The sequence below is a fragment of the Polypterus senegalus genome, chromosome 2 (assembly GCF_016835505.1).
Source record: "Polypterus senegalus isolate Bchr_013 chromosome 2, ASM1683550v1, whole genome shotgun sequence".
NCBI classification, from domain to species: domain Eukaryota; kingdom Metazoa; phylum Chordata; class Cladistia; order Polypteriformes; family Polypteridae; genus Polypterus; species Polypterus senegalus.
Window position 1 is genome coordinate 185,659,470 of NC_053155.1, and position 24,142 is coordinate 185,683,611.

The 24,142-nt window shown below is 37.9% G+C and overlaps 1 protein-coding gene across 3 annotated transcripts in view; it reads right to left on the reverse strand.

Annotated features, from left to right (window-relative positions):
* The window catches only part of ppef1 (protein phosphatase, EF-hand calcium binding domain 1), a 171,541-nt gene that overhangs the window by 120,748 nt on the left and 26,651 nt on the right, over positions 1-24,142 (reverse strand). For 2 of the 3 annotated variants that reach the window (XM_039745020.1, XM_039745018.1), the window contains one exon: positions 15,224-15,298. The exons of the other annotated variant lie outside the window; for it this stretch is intronic. In XM_039745020.1, coding sequence (XP_039600954.1) covers positions 15,224-15,269 — 46 coding nt within the window. In that variant the 5' untranslated portion in view covers positions 15,270-15,298. The remainder of the gene's footprint in view (positions 1-15,223; positions 15,299-24,142) is intronic. 3 annotated transcript variants of the gene reach the window in all.

Below are 24,142 nucleotides of genomic sequence, written 5' to 3' on the forward strand. Positions count from 1 at the left end.
TTTTAGATGCTTTTATCATGCTAGTATTGGCCCAATTTACAGTTTTAGCACCAAATTATATTTCCTTTGAATTTCTCTCCCTGTTTCTGACCAGATACAGGATCATAAAACAACATATTTTGTGCACTTGAGAAATAAATATGACTTCTAGTTTGTTGCCACTGAACTGAAAACTGACTCCACAAACAGGTCTGGTAGTGATCACTGCCAACTGCAAAAGTGAATTTGGAATTGGGTAGACAGCACAAGACCAACTGAAAAGGAGGTGATGGATATGAGACTGCTAAATGACAGGCTGACAGGTGAAATGAAGAGTTTTAAAATCTTGTGAGTAACAGACTGACATGCTGCCATTTATTTTGACTAAGCTGGACATCAAGGATTTATTTTCTTTGTAATGCTTTTGTAATGTCAGATGAAAAGAATCAAGACAAAAGGCTGTTTATTTTTGTGAAAGATGGACCACAAAATGAAGAAAAAATATTTGGTAACAACCTGAGGGAGAAGTCAAACAACAGGCTGGAGTCAAGAATCCATGAACAATTAAGAGAACCATCCATCCATCCATTATCCAACCTGCTATATCCTAACTACAGGGTCACGGGGATCTGCTGGAGCCAATCCCAGCCAAAACAGGGCACAAGGCTGGAAACAAACTCCGGGCAGGGCGCCAGCCCACCACAGCAATTAAGAGAACCGATTATCAAAACACAATACTTCACTCAAAATTTTAATTTGAAAAAAAAAAACAACCCAAGGGACTTTCTTTCCCTAACTACACTATCATCAAAGGTTATTTTTAAGACATGAATCCCAAGCTTGAGCACCAGGAAGACTATGTTTAAATAGCAGAGGCTCAGTGACTTCAGACATGCAGTGCATCCGGAAAGTATTCACAGCACATCACTTTTTCCACATTTTGTTATGTTACAGCCTTATTCCAAAATGGATTAAATTCATTTTGTTCCTCAGAATTCTACACACAACACCCCATAATGACAACGTGAACAAAGTTTACTTGAGGTTTTTGCAAATTTATTAAAAATAAAAAAACTGAGAAATCACATGTACATAAGTATTCACAGCCTTTGCTCAATACTTTGTCGATGCACCTTTGGCAGCAATTACAGCCTCAAGTCTTTTTAAATATGATGCCACAAGCTTGGCACACCTATCCTTGACCAGTTTCACCCATTACTTTTTGCAGCACCTCTCATGCTCCATCAGGTTGGATGGGAAGCGTCGGTGCACAGCCATTTTCAGATCTCTCCAGAGATGTTCAATCGGATTCAAATCTGGGGTCTGGCTGGGCCACTCAAGGACATTCACAGAGTTGTCCTGAAGCCACTCCTTTGATATCTTGGCTGTGTGCTTAGGGTCGTTGTCCTGCTGAATGATGAACCATCGCCCCAGTCTGAGGTCAAGAGCACTCTGGAGCAGGTTTTCATCCAGGATGTCTCTGTACACTACTGCAGTCATCTTTCCCTTTATCCTGACTAGTCTCCCAGTTCCTGCCGCTGAAAAACATCCCCACAGCATGATGCTGCCACCACCATGCTTCACTGTAGGGATGGTATTGGCCAGGTGATGAGCAGTGCCTGGTTTCCTCCAAACGTGATGCCTGGCATTCACACCAAAGAGTTCAATCTTTGTCTCATCAGACCACAGAATGTTGTTTCTCATAGTCTGAGAGTCCTTCAGGTGCCTTTTGGCAAACTCCAGGCGGGCTGCCATGTGCCTTTTACTAAGGAGTGGCTTCTGTCTGGCCACTCTACCATACAGGCCTGATTGGTGGATTGCTGCAGAGATGGTTGACCTTCTGGAATGTTCTCCTCTCTCCACAGAAGACCTCTGGAGCTCTGACAGAGTGACCATCGGGTTCTTGGTCACCTCCCTGACTAAGGCCCTTCTCCCCCCGATCGCTCAGTTTAGATGGCCGACCAGCTCTAGGAAGAGTCCTGGTGGTTTCAAACTTCTTCCACTTACGGATGATGGAGGCCACTGTGCTCATTGGGACCCTCAAAGCAGCAGAAATTTTTCTGTAACCTTCCCCAGATTTGTGCCTCGAGACAATCCTGTCTCGGAGGTCTACAGACAATTCGTTTGACTTCATGCTTGGTTTGTGCTCTGACATGAACTATCAACTGAGGGACCTTATATAGACAGGTGTGTGCCTTTCCAAATCATGTCCAATCAACTGAATTTACCACATGTGGACTCCAATTAAACTGCAGAAACATCTCAAGGATGATCAGGGGAAACAGGATGCACCTGAGCTCAATTTTGAGCTTCATGACAAAGGCTGTGAATACTTATGTACATGTGATTTCTCAGTTTTTTTATTTTTAATAAATTTGCAAAAACCTCAAGTTAACTTTTTTCACATTGTCATTATGGGGTGTTGTGTGTAGAATTCTGAGAGAAAAAATGAATTTAATCCATTTTGGAATAAGGCTGTAACAAAACAAAATGTGGAAAAAGTGATGCGCTGTGAATACTTTCCGGATGCACTGTATGGCCACTACTAATTACTAACAATGGGCTGTCATTGTTAACAACATAGCCAGTACAAAAGAATGATGTGTGCAAGAAAAACAAAAAACAAAACCAAACAGACGTGCTGTTTACATAGTAAGACTATTAAAGGATATTTACACTGCATCAAACAGAGAAGTTAAATTTACCTGATATGTCTATTCTGGGTGCAGCAACATGCTGTAATCAGCGCATGCTCTCAACCTCCTCTTCCACCCCCTCTATTGTTTAAATGACACTGCAGTACATCACTGTATGCCCTTAGCAGAGCTTGCCATTTCTTGTAGAGTCACCTGGCTGAAATGTGTTCTTTCTGTAGCTTGCAAAATAGCCATAATTTACACTCTTCTTGTTATCAGGCAACAGGCACAGTTCACAGAGCTGTGTTTAGTAAACTACTCACACAATTCATACAAATTCAGTGGTACACAAGCACAGTTGTTGTCGACGCTTCATGATGACTTTCCTATGATAAAATTGTTTTTACCTAATTGTTTACTGTTACTTCTGGCACACTTGAAAGTTTACTGTGTGACTGGTTAGGCTGAAACAAAGTGACTAATAATCTCCTGAATTGGCACAAAGCAAACAGACCATGAGTAAGAAAATGCCTTGAGTGAAAAAGAAGTGGGTGTATTCTAGGAATAAAAGTAAAAATAAAACTTTTCATGCCTTGGTGGCCTAAGTGAACATCCTTTATAATGGGGGTTGTAACGATGTTCAGATTTAACCAATTTCAAATCAAATCATGAACAAAAGTAATTTAGCTTGAAATGAAGTGATTTTGATTAACCTGAATAACATCATTTGTTCCTGTATGATTTCCATGAAAGTTTACTGGTTTACTCTGCAGAGATGACCATACTCCACTCTGAGTTAACAAGAAATCAAATGATCTTATTAAACAGTAAAGATCAGAAGAGGAACATAAAAGAATTTTACTTTTATAAATACATATCGATATCAATATCATGGAACACTGTAAAGACCATCATTAAGAACTGGAGGAAATATGGCAAAATTCATGATGGTCAAGGACTATGGTCATGAGGGAGGCTTCTAAGATGCCTACTATTGGCCAATTAGCAAACTAGCAATCTTAAAGGAACTGCAGGAAGTTATGTCATTGTTTGGCCAGTCCAAGAAAATTAAAGATTATGCATGTTCTATGGAGTAGGGTGGAAGCCTTTTCTCACAAAAAAGAACAACATCCCTATATAAACTTCACAAAAAACACATTTGCCCTCCCAAAACCATGAACTTGTGTAATATAACGCAAGCACTATTTTTTTCCTTAGTTCCAAAAGATATGTGTGCCATAGGGTCAACACAGCTCATCATTCAAACAACACATCCCCAACTGTAAAGCATGCTATTGGAAACATCATGACATGGGACTGCTTACTGATGTTCTTTTAAAATTACAGAAAAAGGTGAATTTCCCAGATATCAGTAACGTTTGACTCAAAACCTGCTTCATCATGCCAGAAAGGTAATATTTGAATTTCACCTTTCTGCAAGACAATACTGTAAAGTATATGGGGAAATCAACTAAAGAAGGGCTTAAAAAAAGATTTCTCTTTTTTCAAGGTATTGCCTCTGTTACTTGGTACTTTTTCTTTTCATTTTTTTGTTGGTTGTGTATTTGAATTACTCATTCAGCTGCCCCAAAGTTTCTAGGATTATGACCCCATGCGATTCCTGAGACCTGCAAGTGTCGGCATATTTGGTAGTGGTACAGGCCAGGCAGGAAGAAGCGAGAACAGGTGGATTGACACCAAAAGTGATGTTAGAGATGGTAAGATTGTAAATCATCCAGTCTGTAGCAGTAGGCTGTTAAGACTTCTGCAACTGTGGAAAGAATGACCATATTGCTGCTTGTGGCCCTGTCCCAGACTGTTGGTTTAAGTATCATTGGGCTTTTGTTTCTGCTTTAAATAAAAAGTTAAAAACTTAAAAAAAAAAAAGTTAATGCTGTTTTCGTTTGTTTACGTTGTTGCTATTTACCTTTGTTCATCGGAGCCAAATATCACAAGCAGGTGGTTAATTCTAGCTTCTGTAGGATAAGGTTGGATGAAGCAAGTTTTTTGTAGGAGTAAATAGAGATCTGCTGGAGGACAAAGAAGACTGGTCTTCTTCTATAATTTTTAAAAGTGTTTTTTTTTCCTTGATCACCTCCAAACAAATCTGTCACCCTGCACATGATGTAATATGTTTAAAGATGCCAGCACCCATTAGTGAATACCCCTGTCAAAGCCTGGACTCTCAATTCTAAAGAACATCAGCAGAGTCTTTTACAAAGGGCAATGTGCAGGTCATCCCCTCAAAATTAAAGAAAGGATGAACTCTTGTGAAAGAAGAGCGAGATAAAATTGCATAATCCGGTCGTGCTAAAATGATAGAGACCTAACTAAGACTTACTATTGTAATCAGAACAAAAGGTGTTTATATGAAGTGTTAATTAAAGTGTATAAAAAATTAAGCACAAAATGTGTCAAGTGTAAAAGGGGATGATACCCCAATGAGTTTCAACCCTGAGCTGGTAGGAAATACAGCAAATAAAGTGGGATTAGGAACTGAACAAGGCTTCTTTGTCTGTCCATTTCATAGAACACTATGCAAAAACAGACTGGATTAAACATAACTATGACTTTTCTTGGTGATATTGTTGTGCAGTAGTTAGCACAAAAACAGTTCCACGAATCTGGGTTCAGTTCCTGATTTGGTTATTGCCTGTAATGAGTTTACATGTTTTTTGTGTGTAAATGTGAAATCTGACTGTGTATTTTGGTTTCTCCTATGCACTTTTGCGTTGCAAAACATTCTTAGAGAAATAATCATAAACCCGTCCAATATCATTTTAAAAATTAAGAGAGTGATTACTTATTCTGATTGTATGTAATTGGGTATGAAAATAGTCACTATGTTAATAATTAAAAGTATTTTAAATAAAGCCATGGAGACCTTACACCGGGTGCAGTGGTAGTGCTGTTGCCTCGCAGTTAGGAGACCCGGGTTCACTTCCCGGGTCCTCCGTGCGTGGAGTTTGCATGTTCTCCCCGTGTCTGCGTGGGTTTCCTCTGGGTGCTCCAGTTTTCTCCCACAGTCCAAAGACATGCAGGTTAGGTGGACTGGCGATTATAAATTGGCCCTAGTGTGTGCTTGGTGTGTTTATGTGTGTCCTGCGGTGGGTTGGCACCCTGCCTGGGATTGATTCCTGCCTTGTGCCCTGTGTTGGCTGGGATTGGCTCCAGCAGACCCCTGTGACCCTGTGTTCGGATTCAGCAGGTTGGAAAATGGATGGACTTTACACCAGGTTAAAACAGAAATAGAACCTGAGAAAAACCTAGCATTCATAAAGTAGCAACACCATCACATATTGAAACAACCTAATAATGTCTGTAAGCGCAACAAAAAAATAATTATCTGTTTTTTGTTGATTCATTCAATTAAAAGATAACATCATTTTCTCAGACCTGCCTACTTTAATTCAGTTTCACAGGAGGCCGGTGATCATTATAAAAAGAAGGATGCAGATCTCACAGACATACAACCCAACAACTAAACTTGTCTGTTATCAGTAGTGATGAGCAAACTCCACAGTGTTCACCTCGCCTCGAATTCAGAGAAATCACTGAAATGTTTGCAAATATCGCTGAACTCAGCAAAATGCATTGAAGTCGGTGGGGTAGGACTATCTGAACTAGATTTGTCCAAATTATAGTGGTGCAGTCATCTTTAAAGTGTCCCTGAGGGCTAGGGAAATATTTGCCAACTATACTAGACCTATTATTGTGGCCAAAAAGGTGACCTGAGCAGTGCAGCAGCAGTGCCAACCACTGCACCACCGTGCCTCTGTGAGATCAAAGAAGAAAGAACACAACCAGAGATGTGCAATCATATATTTCATCAAAACAAAGCGGAAATGCCGAAATTGTAGTCAAAAGTCTGGAAAAATACGTAGGTCTTTTAAAGGCAGAAAATTCAAAGTGGCACGTCATGATTGAAACTGTGCATTGGCTTGAAGTCCTTCTTTGAAGTCAAGCTGAAGGCTTGGAGATAAGCAAAGATAACGTATTATTTATGCTGTATCTGTTTCATAAAAATAAAATTTTGAGAACCTGCATTATTTACTTATCTGTTCTACAGCTAACTATGTCCCACAGAGTCTGTAATGCAAATGATCAGCATTATATACTTAAGGGGTTGTTTCCATCCAATGTTGGCTGTTACCACTCCGAAGGAAGCCTCACTGGCCTCACAAATCATTATGGGATGCTGGGGAAAAAGTTCCCTTAAACTGGTCAAATTAACAGTATGTAACATAACAGTATGTTGCAAACGCGAACTTTGCAAATTGGCGAAATTCACTGATTAATTCTAATTATCAGCCACAGAGGTGGTAAACTTGCACAATTATGTAACTTCTGACACTATCTGTCTTAACTTCAAAATTCCAAACTTGAAATTTCAATACGAATGGGTGCACTTTAGATAGATCTTTATGGTGCAGTAGATACCAATCAGTCTATCTACTGTATATTCGTTGAAGTAACAACCTATTTTCAGTTGAAAAATGAATTTTAAAAAACACATCCGATATTTCATGAAAGCATCCAGTGGCACGGTGAGCTTTGCCAGTGGAAACATTACAATTCTTGCAAAAGCTACATTTTTGTTTGATGTTAAATATAACAAAATGGGGATTCATTTATTTTTTACATGATATGATTGGTTGCATATAGAATAATGTCCTGCTTTACACTATATAAAAACTAACATACAGTAAAATGTCTCCCCTCAAAAATAATGTCACAGCTACAGTGAATATTGCATGTTTTAACTTTTAATACTTCACCCCTTTATCGATGCCTGTTTTCATAGCATATTTTCATAGCACATGTTCACAACTTTATGCTTTCATATCATATCTTCATAGCCTGTCTTCATTTTCTTAGTGCACATAAATTGTGTCCTTAATTACTCAACAGTTAGAGTTAAAAACTTTTGAGGTAGGAAAGAACAGAAAAACAAAAATTACAACATGATTCAAAGCAGTCAAAGACACAGCAGGACATGTTTAGAGAGAAATTAATGGAATAAACACAAGACAATGAAATATCTGAGTCAAAGGTATTTAGAGAGAAAAGAGTAAGAACTGATTCTTAAAAAAATAAAATAATGCATCAGTGAGGATCACTTTTCGAAGAGCATGGTCTTCGGCCACATTTGTAATTGTTTCATGATATGTGGTCTAAAATTAATTGAACCTGAAAGGCTTTTGGTAGTCCCCTGTGTACATCTCCTTTGCTGCCAGGATCATTTATCATACTGAGTGTACAGCATATTCTGTTACAAGGCAGTTTTACATGTAGGGTGTGACAGGTGGAATAATGTGTTGCACTTAGTATGAACTCAATATTCTTCCTCAAGCTGTTTTGTATGTTTCATGCTTCACGTGTAAACAGACTCTTGTCTCTCAGGTCCTTAAATAGATGAGAACAACATCTGATGAGTCAAACAAATCTCCACATTTTAACCTTAGCAGCTGTCAAAGATATTAGGCTGATGCTGCAAACTCCCAATGGAGGAGTCTACATACTACATTACTTTCGGGGTTCAGATTTCATCAGCATGCTGTGAACATTTCCTTATCTTTGTCAAGGATAACCTAATAATCACCTATCACAACTTTCTAAGCTAATCGAACAAAATATAATATAAACAGTTATGGTATAAGGCACTCTTGATATTTGGTCGTAAGACTTTAATGAAAGAGATATGATGTAAACAGAAAATCTGTAATTTTCTTATTTGTATGTGTATTCTGATTCTGATATTTCACTTTCTCATAAACTGTCATGTTCTCTTGAAATTATCTATCCTTTCTTATAGCTAATTTACTCACCATCTAACAAAATGCATCATTTTATGTCTGTGCCCCCCTCCCCCGTATATATTTCTACATGAGGCAGAAATTAAAAGGAGTTATTATAGTAAATTAATTGATTAATTGTAATCCATTATTTATAGCTGTGAATCAGATCATGTGCAAAAGGAATTGAATTTAACTAATGGGAAAAAATGTTCTAGTAAATATTGTAAATTGTCAATAGCAAAGCAGTCTGAGTTTATAAAAGATTGTGCATAACATATGGAAACAAACATCAGGATTACCATTCACTTAGATTAGTGCAGTAAATCTTTGGATTACTGAGTAAATTCAATTTGGACTCACAATGATGACACCAATTCTATACAAACCCTTTAAAACTAAGAAATAACATTAACAATAGAGCATTTCATAGACCATCAGGAGAGTCAAATGTGAATGAGGTTCAACCCAAGGTTGGTAAGAAAAGCAACAAGTAAAGGAACTGAACCAGACTGCAAAATCTGTCAACTGACAGGGATGATACATGTATAGAAAAACAGACTAAATTAACATAACTGTTACTTTTTTAGGTACGTTAACGTTGTTGAATGGTGGGCACCATGGATTCACAACTCCTTAGATTAAATTCTAGTTGAAGTTCCTGACTCAGTCATTGCTTGTAATAGGTTTGCATATTAACATTATGTACATTGGTACAGGGTTTCTTTTAGTACACTAGATTTCTCTTATGCTTGTATCACCTTAAAAAATCTGCTAGAGTATCAAAAGATATTAATCAGGCAAAATCCATTTTTTTCCTATAGAAACACTGATATGGAGACTGGGCATAAGGTTACTACAGCACTTGTAATCACTACACCAAAACTATCTAATGAAATAAACCCCAACAAAAGCCAATCTATGCCACATTTACATAGCATAAAGTTTCTTTGTCAAATTTACCTCATCCAATACAGGATCACAGGTGCACAGAGTTTATCCTGGCAGTATTGAGTGTAAACCTATAACCCATATAATCCTTATTTTTTATTCTATAATCCATTTATTTCAAAAGAGAGTCATTAAGGGTTCAAGCCAATCCTTTCAGTGCTTACCACGATGTAGAGTTTAAAACTTTACATTATATTGGCATGCAAACTAATCACTGGATTATCTTGTAATTAACTAAAATGTTAGGATTTGCCAAATTATGGAACCACTTGAGATTCAGTTCCTATTGCACCATTTTCTGAGTCAGTTTCTTTTTTCTGTGGTAGACAAGTCAGACAATACAGTTCATTTAACGCCTGTGGCTGCTATATGACATTCTGCTTTGCTATTGACCAAGGTAACATATTGTATGAAACATGTTTCTTGCAAACCCAATGACCCTATCAGGGAAACGTTTGTTTAAATATATTGTAGCAATACTGGAAAAAAAATTCCATATTTGTTGATGAAGAGATCCAACACCTGCCTAATTCAATGTGTTTGTTCACATTGACTGGGCCTATTCCATTAGGCTGGGCTAACTTCAAATATTTGCTGTTTAGCCTATGCAAACTCTATAGTGATAACTCTGCAAAAAACCAGACCACAATGTCAGACATCCTTATTCATCATGTCTTCTTGGATGGGCTATCCATGAGCAAGCCTTTGGTTTCCTGTGTGGCGGTAATCTATACTAATAAAAGGTAATGCCCTCACTGACTGACTGACTGACTGACTCATCACTAATTCTCCAAATTCCCATGTAGGTAGAAGGCTGAAATTTGGCAGGCTTATTCCTTACAGCTTACTTACAAAAGTTAAGCAGGTTTCATTTTGAAATTCTACTTGTAATGGTCATAACTGAATCCTACTTACGTACATATATACGGCCATATCCTGCAGCTCGGTTGCCGTGTGAGGCAGAGTTGCGTCACCCATCACCACGCCTCCCATGTACTTTGTAGTTGACTGCCTCGCGAGATACAAGTTCAATGAGAAGATGCAGGGTATAAACGAGACTTTTGATCACTTTGTAACGGAGTTAAAATTGCTGGTGAAGGACTGTGCTTATGCAAACGAAGATGAGATGGTCAGGGACAGAATAGTGTTTGACACAAACTCAGCGAAAGTGCGAGAGAAACTTTTAAGTTTCTTCACAAGCTGATTCTCTTCCCATCTTCTCGTCAGACTCAACATCAGCATCTTTTTTGGCTCGACTGTGTCCTAGTGTTACTTCTACATGCCTCAATAATAAAGTTTTCTGTTAATGAAGACTGGCATACTACGAGAGAGCATACATGCTTAAACAGCACATGGTCACATCCTGTCATCATAAAGTCTAATCCTGAAATATGAAATGCCTTAGTTGTTATTTTGGGCACTATTCTTTACAGATACATGATGGACTGGAAAATCTGACAGCACTTGTGTGATGGGTACTTCTATAAATGTTGCTTAGCACTGGAGTGCAGTTAGGCCTTTTAATCTCCACGGTATAATGGCTGTCAATACTTTGAAGAATATGACTGGCCAAGAGCACAAACCCATTACTATAGGTTTATTATTATGGAGGTTAAACTACCTGCAACAATAAAACTAAAACTTAAAATCTGCCACTGCCTGTCACAGTGATATAGCAGACTTCACATTTCTCTATTGTACAAGAGGCTTCTAATGCAGAGCTACATATAGTGCCTCTCTGCATGTTTAAAAACTTTCAAATGTTCATTATGGCCAACCCTAATGTTATAAGAGGCAATTTTGCATCCTGGTGTAAGAGATCATTTAGGTTGGTTGAAAGAAGTTATATCCCAGGGTCACCAAATCTTTGGACTCAAATATTCAGATATTACTCGTAGGAACTGTGAAACAGTGTTGGACAAATGTAGTCAGGTGCCCCATCACAAACCAAGGCACTAAAGAAAAAAGAAAAAAAAAACGATTGCTTGTTTCCTAAACTGCAAAAAGCCACACACTCCGCTCTTTCTTTTATAATGGCCATTTAGGCACATGTGTAGTACTTTATATTCCTTGTAGCCATTTTCACGGGTGACCACTCACACCAGTACTAAAGGGTTGGGTTACCTTTTTGCTACGGACAGATTGCCAGAAAGTGCATCCACTTATTAGTTTAGGGTTTTCTCACTTGGCAGATAAAGGTATTGCACATATTAAAACCAATGTAAACACAAACTTACAGAATGCCTCAAGTGCACCATCCAAAATGATCATCCAACATTCCTAAATAAAACTGGCACAACTTCAAACAGGTTTCCTTGTAACAAATCAACTATAACAACCATAGATGTCATAGGTTTACATAATACTAGAAAAAGAACTGAATTTTGTCTGGATTACCATGGAAAGAGCATCACCTTTACTACACCATTTAAAGATGCACACATATCTTGTATCATGGACAATGGTCATGCATTTAAGACTTTAGGAGAAGGATTGTCTGTGTATATGGCTGCCTTACCATGCCTGCAAGCTAAAACTCTGTTGGGTTGACCCATCCATTGATGTCTAACTACTGGCATTGTCTATCTAATTTTGTAAGAATGTACAAAGTACAATGAGCTATGTAAATAATCTGAAAGGCATCCCAAGATCACTGCAGTGTTTATAGAATATGCAGGAATTCTATGAAGAAGCAATAAAAGCACACAACCAAAGCAGTGCATATAATATTATTTATCTTGACTTTCAGAAAGCATTGGATAAGGTCCCACATGAGAGGTTAGGCATCAAACTAAAAAAGCAGGCATTTAGGGTGCAGTGTGTAGATGGGGGCAGAATTGGTTAAAACACAGCAAGCAGCGGGTGTTGGTGTGAGGAACCCTATCAGAATTGGCTGATGTTAAGAATGGTGTCCCGCAGAGGTCAGTGCTAGGGTCGGTTCTGTTATTAATATATATAAATGATTTTGACAGGAATATAAATAACAAGATGGGTAAATTTTCAGATGATACCAAACTTGACAGATAATCTAGAATCCATTGAATCATTAAAGAGGGACTTGGACAACATACAGGCTTGGGCAGATTTATGACAGATGAAATTTAATGTAAGTAAATGTAAAGTATTACATGTAAGAAGTAACAATGATAGATTTAAATATACAATGGGAGGTCTGAAAATTGAAAGTACACCTTATTAGAAGGATTTAGGAGTCATAATGGACTCGTCAGTATCAACTTCCGAACAGTGTTCAAAAGCCATTAAGAGGGCAAACAGAATGTCAGGTTATATTGAACAATGTGGTCAAGCTTTATAATGCACCAGTGAGGCCTCATCTGGAGTACTGTGTGCAGTTTTGGATGTCCAGAAAAAAGCGACTAGGCTGAATTCAGATTATGAGGAAAGATTAAAAAAGATGAGTCTTTTCAGTTTAAGCAGAATGAAATTAAGAAGTGACATGAATAAAGTGTTTAAAGTTATGAAGGGAATTAGTACAGTGGATCAAGACTGTTATTTTAAAATGAGTTAATCGAGAACACAGGGACACTGTTGGGAACTTGTTAAGGATAAATTTTGCACAAACATTAGGAAGTTTTTCTTCACACAGAGAACCACAGACACATTAAATATGTTACCATGTAGTGTGGTAGACAGTAGCACCTTAGGGACCTTCCAAACTAGATCTGGTGTTACTTTGGAGGAATTAAGTGGACAGGACTGGCAAGCTTTGTTGGGCTGAAGGGCCTGTTCTCTTCTAAAGTTTTTTAATGTTTCTTAAATATTGTCAAGAGGGAAGAACTGTAGAATAAAAGGGAAGTGGTTTCTCTTTTCTGTTTGGTATGTAGAAGTAGATTAAGCTAACAAAATGCAAAGCAAATCAATATATCACTAATATTTAATTGCACAAATAATATCAGTAAAGTACAGTATAGAGTATTATAAATATAATTAGCTAAAATACTAAAGTAAGGAATGAGTGTGGCAAACATAGTAAAGAAAATCTTCAAAGATCAATATACATTAAGTAACAATAGTCTTGCAATTTGTTCCTTGTATCTACATACATGCATAAATAAATATTTCATAGGATTTGTTCAGATTTTCTCTACTGTTCTGATACTGTACTCATTTTCAACCCAAAGCTCTGCAGAATGTGTATCTTAAGTGGAGCTAACAGTTGGCCTTACACTGCTCTGCAGTATCTGTGTGCCCTCCAAGTGTTTACTAAAGCATTGTTTACTTTTAATGCCCCATTAACTGCCATTCTTTGTATTGCAATGTTTCAAACATTTCTATAATCTTTCGAAGTCTCACTTTCAAAGAAAAAGTCCTTCATTTTGTTGTCACATACAGGATGTTGTTTTGCTATTTGCTTATGGGAGCAACTATCTCTTCTTCAACAACACATTCCCTGGATCCCTTTTTTTCCAAAATGGGGACCACCACCCTAATCCATCATTTGCCAATATTATGACATCCTCACATTCCATGTATCACTGATAACACATTTTACCTATAGTACCTCAATAATTTCTAAAATCTTTAGCACCTCCAGCTAAATATAATTTAATTCTGCAGTCTTTGCTCCAAAAAGTGTTTCAGCATCTGGATTGACTTCCAAAGAAATTTGTGCATCCCCACCTAAGGGCTCCAGGGACACCAAATGGAAAGAGAACAGTACATTTATTCCTAATTTAGAAGAGTTCTGAAATGATAATGTTAAAATTTACTAGCTTGTGCCAAGGAAAGAGTATGTGACAACTTCACCAACCTTTCAAATAATTTCAAAGAACTTGTTGAGCTGTTTTTAAGAGTTTCAATTAAAGACTTAATGATAATTCATTTTAATCCATATTACTATCTGTACATACTATCATGCAAAATATACTGTATATGTACATTAAAGTGTATGTTGTGAAAGGGTGCATGGCATGCTGTAAACAGCAGACGCAGCAGACACTATGTGCACTTGGTGTTATACTTAGAAAGTTAGTAAAATCACACTGGGATGATCTGAGTTTAGAACACCACATGGCAGACTCGAGGAAGCACATTGCCTCAGCAACATGAATTAGGAACAGCGTTGGAGACCAGCAGGAGGCCAGTAGCAGCACATACTCCCAGACTGGAAAGGTAAGGGTTGTGTTTCCTGTTTAACAGACAAAGCCCTTTAAGGATGACTGAAGGCCCAGGTTTGATCCTTTCATAGATGAAGTCTCAGCCTGGCAGCTCTATAGTAAAATCGACACTCCTGATGACACCAGAACTGTTTCCAGGGCTTGGCTAGAAATGATCAAAATCTGAGCAAAACACACTAATAGCCCCAAGGTATCTCTGAGTCAGGATTTTGCAGGAGAGAATGAAGCAAAAGGTTAAGTGAAAGAAAGTGAGAAGGTACCATTTAAGTTGGAAAGTAGGAGACGCTTTTAACATGTAAATAGGGTTCATCAGCTACTAGTAGTTCCAGAGGGGTTTTAATGTTATCCTTGTACTTTGTTTTATCTATTGAGTATGCTTTCCTCTATTTATTTAGTCAATAAAGGCACCAAACTTTATGTACTTTTGATTTACTTGGTGTCATTCTAACCACAGTAAGCCTCCATTAGAGATCTTCCTTACTACAATATGTAAGAATGCAGAAATTAAATGTCTCATTTCTATAACAAGAACTTTGGTGCAGCATGAAAAGGTTTTTATTTCCAACATAAGAACTTAAACATACATACTTTCAAAATGGTGTTTGTCGAAACAATGGGAATGTGTTGATGATGAGGATGACTAAAAAATAAAATAATGAAAAATCTAAGAGTCCTAAAACGTGATGTACCATAAATGCTGAGAGAAAACAGAAAAGCCTCTTACCTACTGCAGGAGAAGGAGTCCTGAGAGCTTCATCAGCATGTGGCATTATTGAATAAAAGAATTTGAAAGACAGTGCTAGGAGATTGAAAGAAGAAGAAATTAATAGGATACAGACGAATGACCAAAAACAGAACACAGGAAACAGCATGGATAATGTGTTGATACATTGTACAAAGCAGTTTTTGCACATTTACTTTATTTGCTTAAGTAAAGAAACGTATATAATATTTTACACCACTCCTCTTCTGTGTTAACAACCTGAAGTGTTAATAATCACCCGAGCATCTGTTTACTCTATTCAGAAACTATTGTATGACATTAATAATACATGGTTATGAGCTCTGGTGAAAAATAAATGAGCACCATTGCTCATTTATGGTGCACTGCCAGTCACTGAAATGCTCTCTTCATATTATCCCATGAGTTACTTACTATAGGAGAAAATCATACCATCAGCGTAAACTCAAGAAAGCAATTGCTCCCTTTATTCTACTGTTCTGTTGAGCCACTGTGTAAAACCTTAATGGAAGAACACCCTTGGAAACTGTAATTATGTGGCCATACTTAGTGTAACTGTGAGAAATACTTTGAAATCACATATATTTAATTGTGATTGAAAAACAAGTAAAATCTGCAAAAATATCTATCTATCTATCTATTTGGAATAATGTGCTGCATAGCGATGCAGTAATTAGTATTGCTGTTCCACAACTCCAGATTTTTGTATTTTAATCCCAGTCCAGTCACTCTGTGTGTGGAGTTGACATCTTCTCTCAATGAGCTTTTCTCCACAGATTCTAACTTTCCACAAACATACCAAGAATCATAGGTCAAGTTCACTTATAGCTGTGAATGGGATCAGCAGGGCTGGTTGTTGCATTGCAGTGTGCTCCTGCAGTAGGTAGTGGCTCCTTCTGACTCTAAATAGGTTAAACAATGGACGAAAAGATGAGTTTTTGGATTTCCTAGTGATAATAGACATGCTGTTGATTGCTTTCATCATTTCCTTGATTCTGGCTTTTTTCAGTATTTTCCTTAAATGTAAAAGTAGAATTTCTCCTCTGTATATAACATCATTTTTCAAATTAACAAATCATTTTCTTGAAGTTAAGTTTTTAAAAGATGTTTTGACTCTGTATTACCTCAATCAATGCATTACTCTTACCACTTTCATGTTTTTAACACTTATATTCTTTAATCTTCTTCATGTGATTTGTAGAAGAATAACATGTAAAGTAAATTAATCTTCTAATATGCAACATACCATTTGAGTATTAGATAACAATTTAGTTTAGGTAATGCAAGAACATCTCCATTATTAATCTGCTCTTATGTAACAAGACCTTAGAAAAGGATTCTTTAGGTGGCAATAACATTTACAATGCTTCAGGAAAGTGGTTATTCATCTGTGCAGTGTGGACTAGTAAAATAACTTCACTTTAGAATGGTCAGAAGTGACTAAACTGAGGCATAGTCCTCTTGGTATTGCATGTTTCAGTGTGAATCCTTCATATTCATAAGTAATTTTTCCAGTGCATCAAGGGCCCCTGATATGCCACACTTCACACAGATGAAAACATATTTACTTATGCTTTATAAGTGTAATGAAGACCTATTAGAGTAAATGAGTAAGATGCATTTCTGCACTACCTAAACTAAACTTATACTGAGTATTATTTTTAATTTATGTTGATACATAGTGTTACATCCCATGTAGTGGCAAGGTTGGCACCAGACTATACATTGGGTTTCTTGTAGTTTGGGACTGACCAGGATCAGACTTGAGAGAAGTTGGACATGGAGACACAGACACAAAAAGGTGGTATTTTCCCAAACAAAAGTGGGTTTTATTTACAGGTGCACACACAAAAAAATAATGTCCCAATAAAAAATAGTGAATAATATTTACTGTGAATTTTGCCAGTCCCAAAATGAAAAATAAATACAAAAATATACAGGTATATACACAAAACAGTAGTCTTCCTGGAAAAAGAAAACAATCAGGAAGAAACTACACACAAAAAGCTCAAAGAATCCCAAAAAAATATTTACAGGAAAAGCAAATTGCGCCGCAATCCCAAAATCTAGATAAATACCTCCACCAAAACAATACAATAGCTTGGAGATATCTATACTATTAAACAAAAGAAGATATATACAAGTAAGGCCCAAGCTGCTGTTTGGTATAATAAAATAAATAAAGAAACCTTAAACATTATACTGACCACACTATCCACACCACTGAGTCTAATGATGAACACTAGAGGCAGGAAAAGCCTCTTATACTCTAGGAACAAATCTTACAGCCAATCCTGTGACACGCTGCTCACTTATACCAATCATGACTGATACAGGTGCATTCTGCACAGGTGCTACACTCAGACCCTGCAAAGCATTTATTAAATAGGTTAGCAGCCTCACATGCATGTGAGCAGGCACGAGTATGAGTACAAGTGCACTCTCCAAATGTAAGTTACTTTTTGTTTGCATGCATGCACAAAATTAGTTACTAAACCAAAGTAAAACACTCCTCACTTTTCTCTTTGCTAATGGCAGGGGCTAGGGAGACACTTACCTTTATGACAGGGTTCTTACAGTGTCATCCAGCAGGCCTGACCTTGAGGAGTACCAGCGCTGCACCATGCTTAACTGCTGAAGGCATAGTTCAAATCCTAACAAAAATGAACTCAGCACTTCAACAATTTAAACAGGTAAGTGCTTCTCTTTTTATTATGGGAAAGTTGTCCACAATTTTTAGGCCTTTTTTCTCTTTAAAGTGATGGTGTCTAGAAGGCAAATTACCACAGACAGACAGACATTGGAGAGGAACAGCTGATGCGTTCCTTGCATTGAGATATCTCATAGAGAAGCATCAAGAAAAATAGAAAGGTTTGCATATGGTAGTTATTGATTTGGAGACAACCTAGGATAGAGTGCCACATCAAAAGGTCTGGAGGCGCATGAGAGAGAAAGGAGTACCAGAGACGTATGTGAAGACTGTAAGGGATAAGCATGAGGGAATGGGGACTTGGGTTAAAAGCAGTGTTGGGGTAACAGATGAGATTCCAGTTTGAGTAAGTCTGCACCAGGGATCTTCTTTAAGTCCTTACCTCTTTGATCTAGTTATGGATGTGCTGAGTCATGGAATAAAAGACCAATCTCCCTCGTGCATACTTTTTGCTGATGACATTGTGTTGTGTACCACTAGAAAAGAGGAAGTGGAGAGGAAGTTGAAAGAATGAAGAAGGGCTTTGGAAGATAGAGGATTAAAGCTAAATAAGACGAAGACAGAATATATGAGGTTTAATGATGATCAGGATTCAAAAGTTAGTGAGCAGGGGGAGCTATTGAAAAGAGTGGATAAATATTAATATCTAGGATCAGAGGGAACCCATGATGGAAAATTTGATGGAGAGATAACCCATAGAGAGCAGTGTGGACTGAACAATTGGAAGAAGGTATCAGGAGTATTGTGTGATCTAAGAATTAAGGCAAAGGTTAAAGCTAAGATTTATAAGACACTGGTAAGACCAAGAATGATGCATGGAGTTGAAACATGGGAAGTAAAAAGAGCAAAGGAGAAAGAGTTAGATATGGCAGAAATGAGAATGTTGAGATGGATGTGTGGATTACAAAAAAAAGTCAGAATAAGAAATGAGACAATCAGAGGTACAACAAAAGTGGGAGAGAGATCTCGGAAAGTACAGGAAAGTAGGCTGAAGTGGTCTGGACATGTGATGTGGAGAAACAATGAATTTGTGGGTAAAAGAGTGATGGGAATGGAAGTACAGGGGAGAAGAAATTGAGGGAGGATAAAGCAGAAGTGAATGGATAAAGTTAAAGAAGAACTGAAGGTAACAGGTTTGAGTGAGAAGGAGGTGCAGGACCAAGCTGTTTGGAAAAAGTTGATCAAACACATCGACCCCACAAAGAAGTGGAAGAAAAAAGACATATATCTTGATATTACAAACAAGTCTGCATTTCTGACAACCATTTTTCAAGTTCAATATAAAGCCACTTGCTTGGACACACACTTTTTCTAAAACTGCAAATTTATATTCATTATATATTCAGAGCAACATATACTATAAGTACTGCAGTTCATTTAAATTGTAGTTTACTTTGCCTCAGCCAGAAATGTGAAAAGTGTCCGTTACTGTCATATTATTACATGGTATATTTGCATTTAGATATACACAGTAATACACCCTTATCTCTCAGATGCTAACCCCTAGCAGACACTGGCAGTACCATGTCCATCAAGGTGATTTGCATGGGACTCCAGCCGTCTTCCAGCGTTTGGTGGATAAAGACCCCACAATATCTACAATGCCAGCTGCTTGAATGAGGTGGTAATCTATTCTGGCATTTGGGAGGAAAACATGAACAGAACCAATGTCCCAGCAGAAATGAAATCACAGCAACTTACTGGAGTTGTGGATAGCCTCTGTTGTCTGAAATCACATCTGTGCCTTGGATCCAGAGTTTATACAATGAAGTTAATAGAGTCCTGGAGTCTGCAGCCAGCCAACCCCATTATTAATGTGAACAACGTATTACAACCTTCCTATTCCTCAAGTCCTCTATGTCTTTTTTTGAAAAGAACAAGGCCAACAGATACAAGGCGACTGAGACAACAGAAACCCCATAGGACAAAGTGTGCACTTTGACGGTGAAGGCACAATGACAATAAACTGAGGCAGCACTGGGACTCTGTGTTTAGCTTTCATGGCTGATTGTTACTATACAGGTGTAGCAGAACTCACCTTATATTAGAAAAGATCTAGAAAAGTTGTCCTCAAGTAAGCTTGACTGGGTTGCCTCACCAAGCCATTTTGTACTTTATGTGGTACGAACAAATGGATTTTAAACACTCCAGTTCTTCAGGTATTCTGCTGACATGGAATGCCTGAATTCTTCTTGACAGAAATGATAGGAAAATCTTCCATGCTTGCAACCAGGTAACTATAAAGGTTTACCTTCAACAAACAGCCATCAGCAAAACTAAACTAATGGATACTGGTCAACAAAGATAAGTCAAAGCTAGCTACACTTTTGTCTGGAAAGGTAGGATTTGACATTAAGATCTTTTTTTACTGACCTCAACCTGCATCCAACAGCATCAACAAAAGGATGTCACAATCTCCCTTTGTACTCCTCTCACTGGACAGAAGCAGATGACTGCTGTGTCTATGCCCCAAAGATAGAATTTGATACTGCTACCAAAGATTCCTTTCACCACAGCCTCCAGCAAGTTCTCTGTAATGTTAGTTAACAAGTCAAGGTCTTCATTATTGGGGACTTCAATGCATGTGTCAACAAGAAACACTGCAAGCTTGATCTGGCCTTCTTCTTCTGAGATTGAACTGTGAGCCCAATTTGATAGTTATAAACATTATGTTTTGACTGAAAGAGAAACATAAGATGTTTCTGAAGCACCTTAGTTCAAGGTATTGATATCTACTTGACTATAACATGAAAACCACGACTACTCTGATGTAATGACCACTTGAGTGATAAGGACAGCGAAGACAGCTGGATGAATCAACAAATGATCTTTCCAAAGCTTGGCCTGAAGCTGAAGCTATATTAGCACTCCCACAACTTCACAGCAATCTGTAGAAAAGTTATGATTGCCTACTTGCACATAAACATTTGGAGGTATTAGTTTCATTCTATACTTAAGGACAAGTTTTCTTAGGTTTTACCACCACCTCTGTTAGCTTCCATCAGCTAGCACTGGTGCATCTTGAAGAATGCCATGACAAAGACCCCAATTGAATGCTTTGAGTATCAGACTTGAAAATATCTAGACTTGTTCATTTAAAGCAACAATGAGATCTCTGATGTTATCAACCAGAAATATGTGCCAAGGCTTTAAGAAGAGAATGATCCATTATCCAAGAGAGACCACTATAAAAGCTTCAAGGCATACAATCAAACCCATCAGAAAATTTCTACACTTTCATAAAATCCATCTCTTATGCCTCATTGAGCAACTTTGTATGGCTGAGGTACAGATGGGACCACTATCCTTTAGATTGATATGTCAGTTATTAAAAGGTGCGTTCAGTACTTTGAAGCACTGCTGATCTGCACAGCTGGAGTCGACTGCACTATTATCAACTGGCTAACTCAGTAGACCCTGTGCTTTGATGCATCTCCCAGCCTTTATGATGTCAAAATCACTATGTGAGGAATGAAAAACAACAAATCACTGGGTCCTGATAACATTCTAGTGAAAGTCCTGAAGGTGGGCACTCAATCCCTTGCTTCTCAACTGCATCATCTGGTCCCCCTGGTAAGGGAACAGTTTCAAAAACCTGCCGACTTCTGATGTGTTACTGTTATAACCCAATTTCAAGATTTTCTACGGCAATTACTGGTACATTTCACTGCTTTCAATCACTGGGAAAATACTCCCTAGAATTTTCAATGATCAGTTGTCATCAGTTGACAAGAAACTTCACTCAGAAACATAAAATGGATTCCGATGCACCCATGGCACCATGGATATGATATTCTTTGTCTGAGAGATTCAAGAGAATTCCAGAGAACACTGCCATACTCTTCTATTGATAGTCCTTGAATGGAGAAAGCCTTTAACACAATCTGCTATGACATTGTGGAATGGAATTTAAAATCTATTGCTAGCTTCTGTATGAAAATCTGCATGTTCTCTGTGTGGCTAGGTATTATTATTAACAGAAGTGTGCTTATTAGGGTAGAGCTGCTGGTGTGGAATGCAGTTTTTGACTCTTCCCAGCTGTTTCAGCAGTGACTATGGCAGGTTTTCTGATAAGCTTCATTCCAAATATAAGACTAGAATTTATGCTTCCGTTGTAATCAGCAAAATTTGTAAAGAATGTTCAGTGGCCTTGGATGGAAATGCTCTATTTTATTTCTAACCATTCTCTTTGAAGATTTTGTTATAAATGCAGCTGAACCCCCCTTGTCGGGGGCCTTCCTTGCATTTTCTCTCTGTAAGGAAAAGCCACTCTGCTCACCAAGAAGTCAGAAATAAAAGATTCTGCTTATTAGAATTGGTGTCTGCCTGCTATTTGTTTGAACCTTCGTCCACAACATTCTTTAAAGGTCCTTTGATATTTTGGTATCCTTCCCAAAATGAATGGGATCATCCAGGCCCGACATAAAGGGGCAAGTCATGTTTCATGGAAAAATGTCTTCTACTTTCCCAGTCAAGACTGGTTTGAAGCAATTTCATTCTCCCTATATCTTGCTAATCAATAACATAGTTTTCGAAAAAAATATTTTTCTACTCCAACTGCATTTCCATTTGGATTAGTGCCTTTTCAATTAAGCCCATCATGTGCCAAAAACTAATGTCTCCACAGTGGAACTCACCAAGGCACAGTATGCAGATTACAATGTCATTGCCAGCCACTCAATGCAGTACCTTCAGCTTACCACAGATGTGTGTTATTAAGCTGAGATTTTGCACCATACAGAAACTAAGATCACTAAGACACTTCAAGCAATTGCCGGATGGAGTTGTCCAATGAGGTGCCCATTAGTGTCAATGGTGCACCTTTAGAAAAGGTCTCACACTTTACTTACATCAGCAGCATCCTTTCCTGTTCCTTCACCATCAATGAGGATATCACAAGCAGGATACTTGCATCCCTCTGAATGTATGGGAAACGCAACTGGTCTTGTGCAACCACACACTAAGAATGAAGACTTACAGTAGCTTTCACTCTAATGTGCATTTGTCTTCAGCACAATCCTCTACAACCCAGAGACCTGGACACTATACTGATGACATCTAAAAGAGTTGGAAAGATTCCACCAAAACAAGCTCTACTCCATCCTGGGAGTAAACAAGATAAATGGTTCTCCATCATCAAGATCCTCCAGAGGGCACATATTACCAGGATTGTCAGTAACCCATGAAGAAGTTCAAGAACAACCTCACCACCTGAACTGCAATTCTTGGTAGACCATCAGGGTGGGAGAAGAACCTAGGGTTCTTAATACGAGTTCTATGAAAAGAAAAGTCTAGAGCCCAACAATAGCAGTGGACAAAAGCCTGTCTCATTTCAGTTGTGAATGTCACTATAGAGACAGCAGCAATCTAGCTCTCTGAATTTCCCAGGATGCTGCTGTCACACCTTGGTCTTCACAGTCACCCAATGCCCACAGGAGAATCCGAAGTGGACAGTTGCTATAGAGCCAGAATTTATCTAGAGAGCACCGGCACAAAGTAGGAACCATGGAAAAGGCACTGGTCTGTCAGGAGCACACTCATGCGTCCAAACATTTAGAGCCAGTTTAGTGTTACCAGTTAACCTACTGTGGATGTATACCTTGATGAACCAGAAGATCAACCCATAAATATATAATTACATGAATATAATATGTAAACTCCATGTAGACAGTGTGTTAACTGGGATTCAAATCCATTCTCTTGAAGTTGTGTGGAAACCACTGTGCCATTGTACCACTCCATTTACTTTCACAACTTTCTGCAATTGTGGAAGAGTTAGAATGCAAAGCACAGAAATCTTATATAAATTATTAAATGTGACACAGTCAGTACATCAAGAGAGAAAAAAGTAGGGCAGAAAGAAAAAAAATCTGATAACATAGATAAAATAAGAATATTCATTTTTAGGTAATAATATTTAAAGCTGTGTGTTCACCTGGTCTACTGAGAGAGATGAGTCCCCATTAGGAGGGATTAACATTTGTTCAGATTATTCAGATTATGGCTTCAAAACATCTCATTATATTGTGCAAGCAATGAAAAAGTATTCTTGGACATTTGATCACAGGGCTCTTTATTAACATTATGTAATAGAGCTTTAATGCTAACAGAGAAACTAATAAGAATCCAATGCAGCTACTGTATGTCACTTGAGGGGCTCAGTGAGAGAACCTTCTGATACACATTAAGAC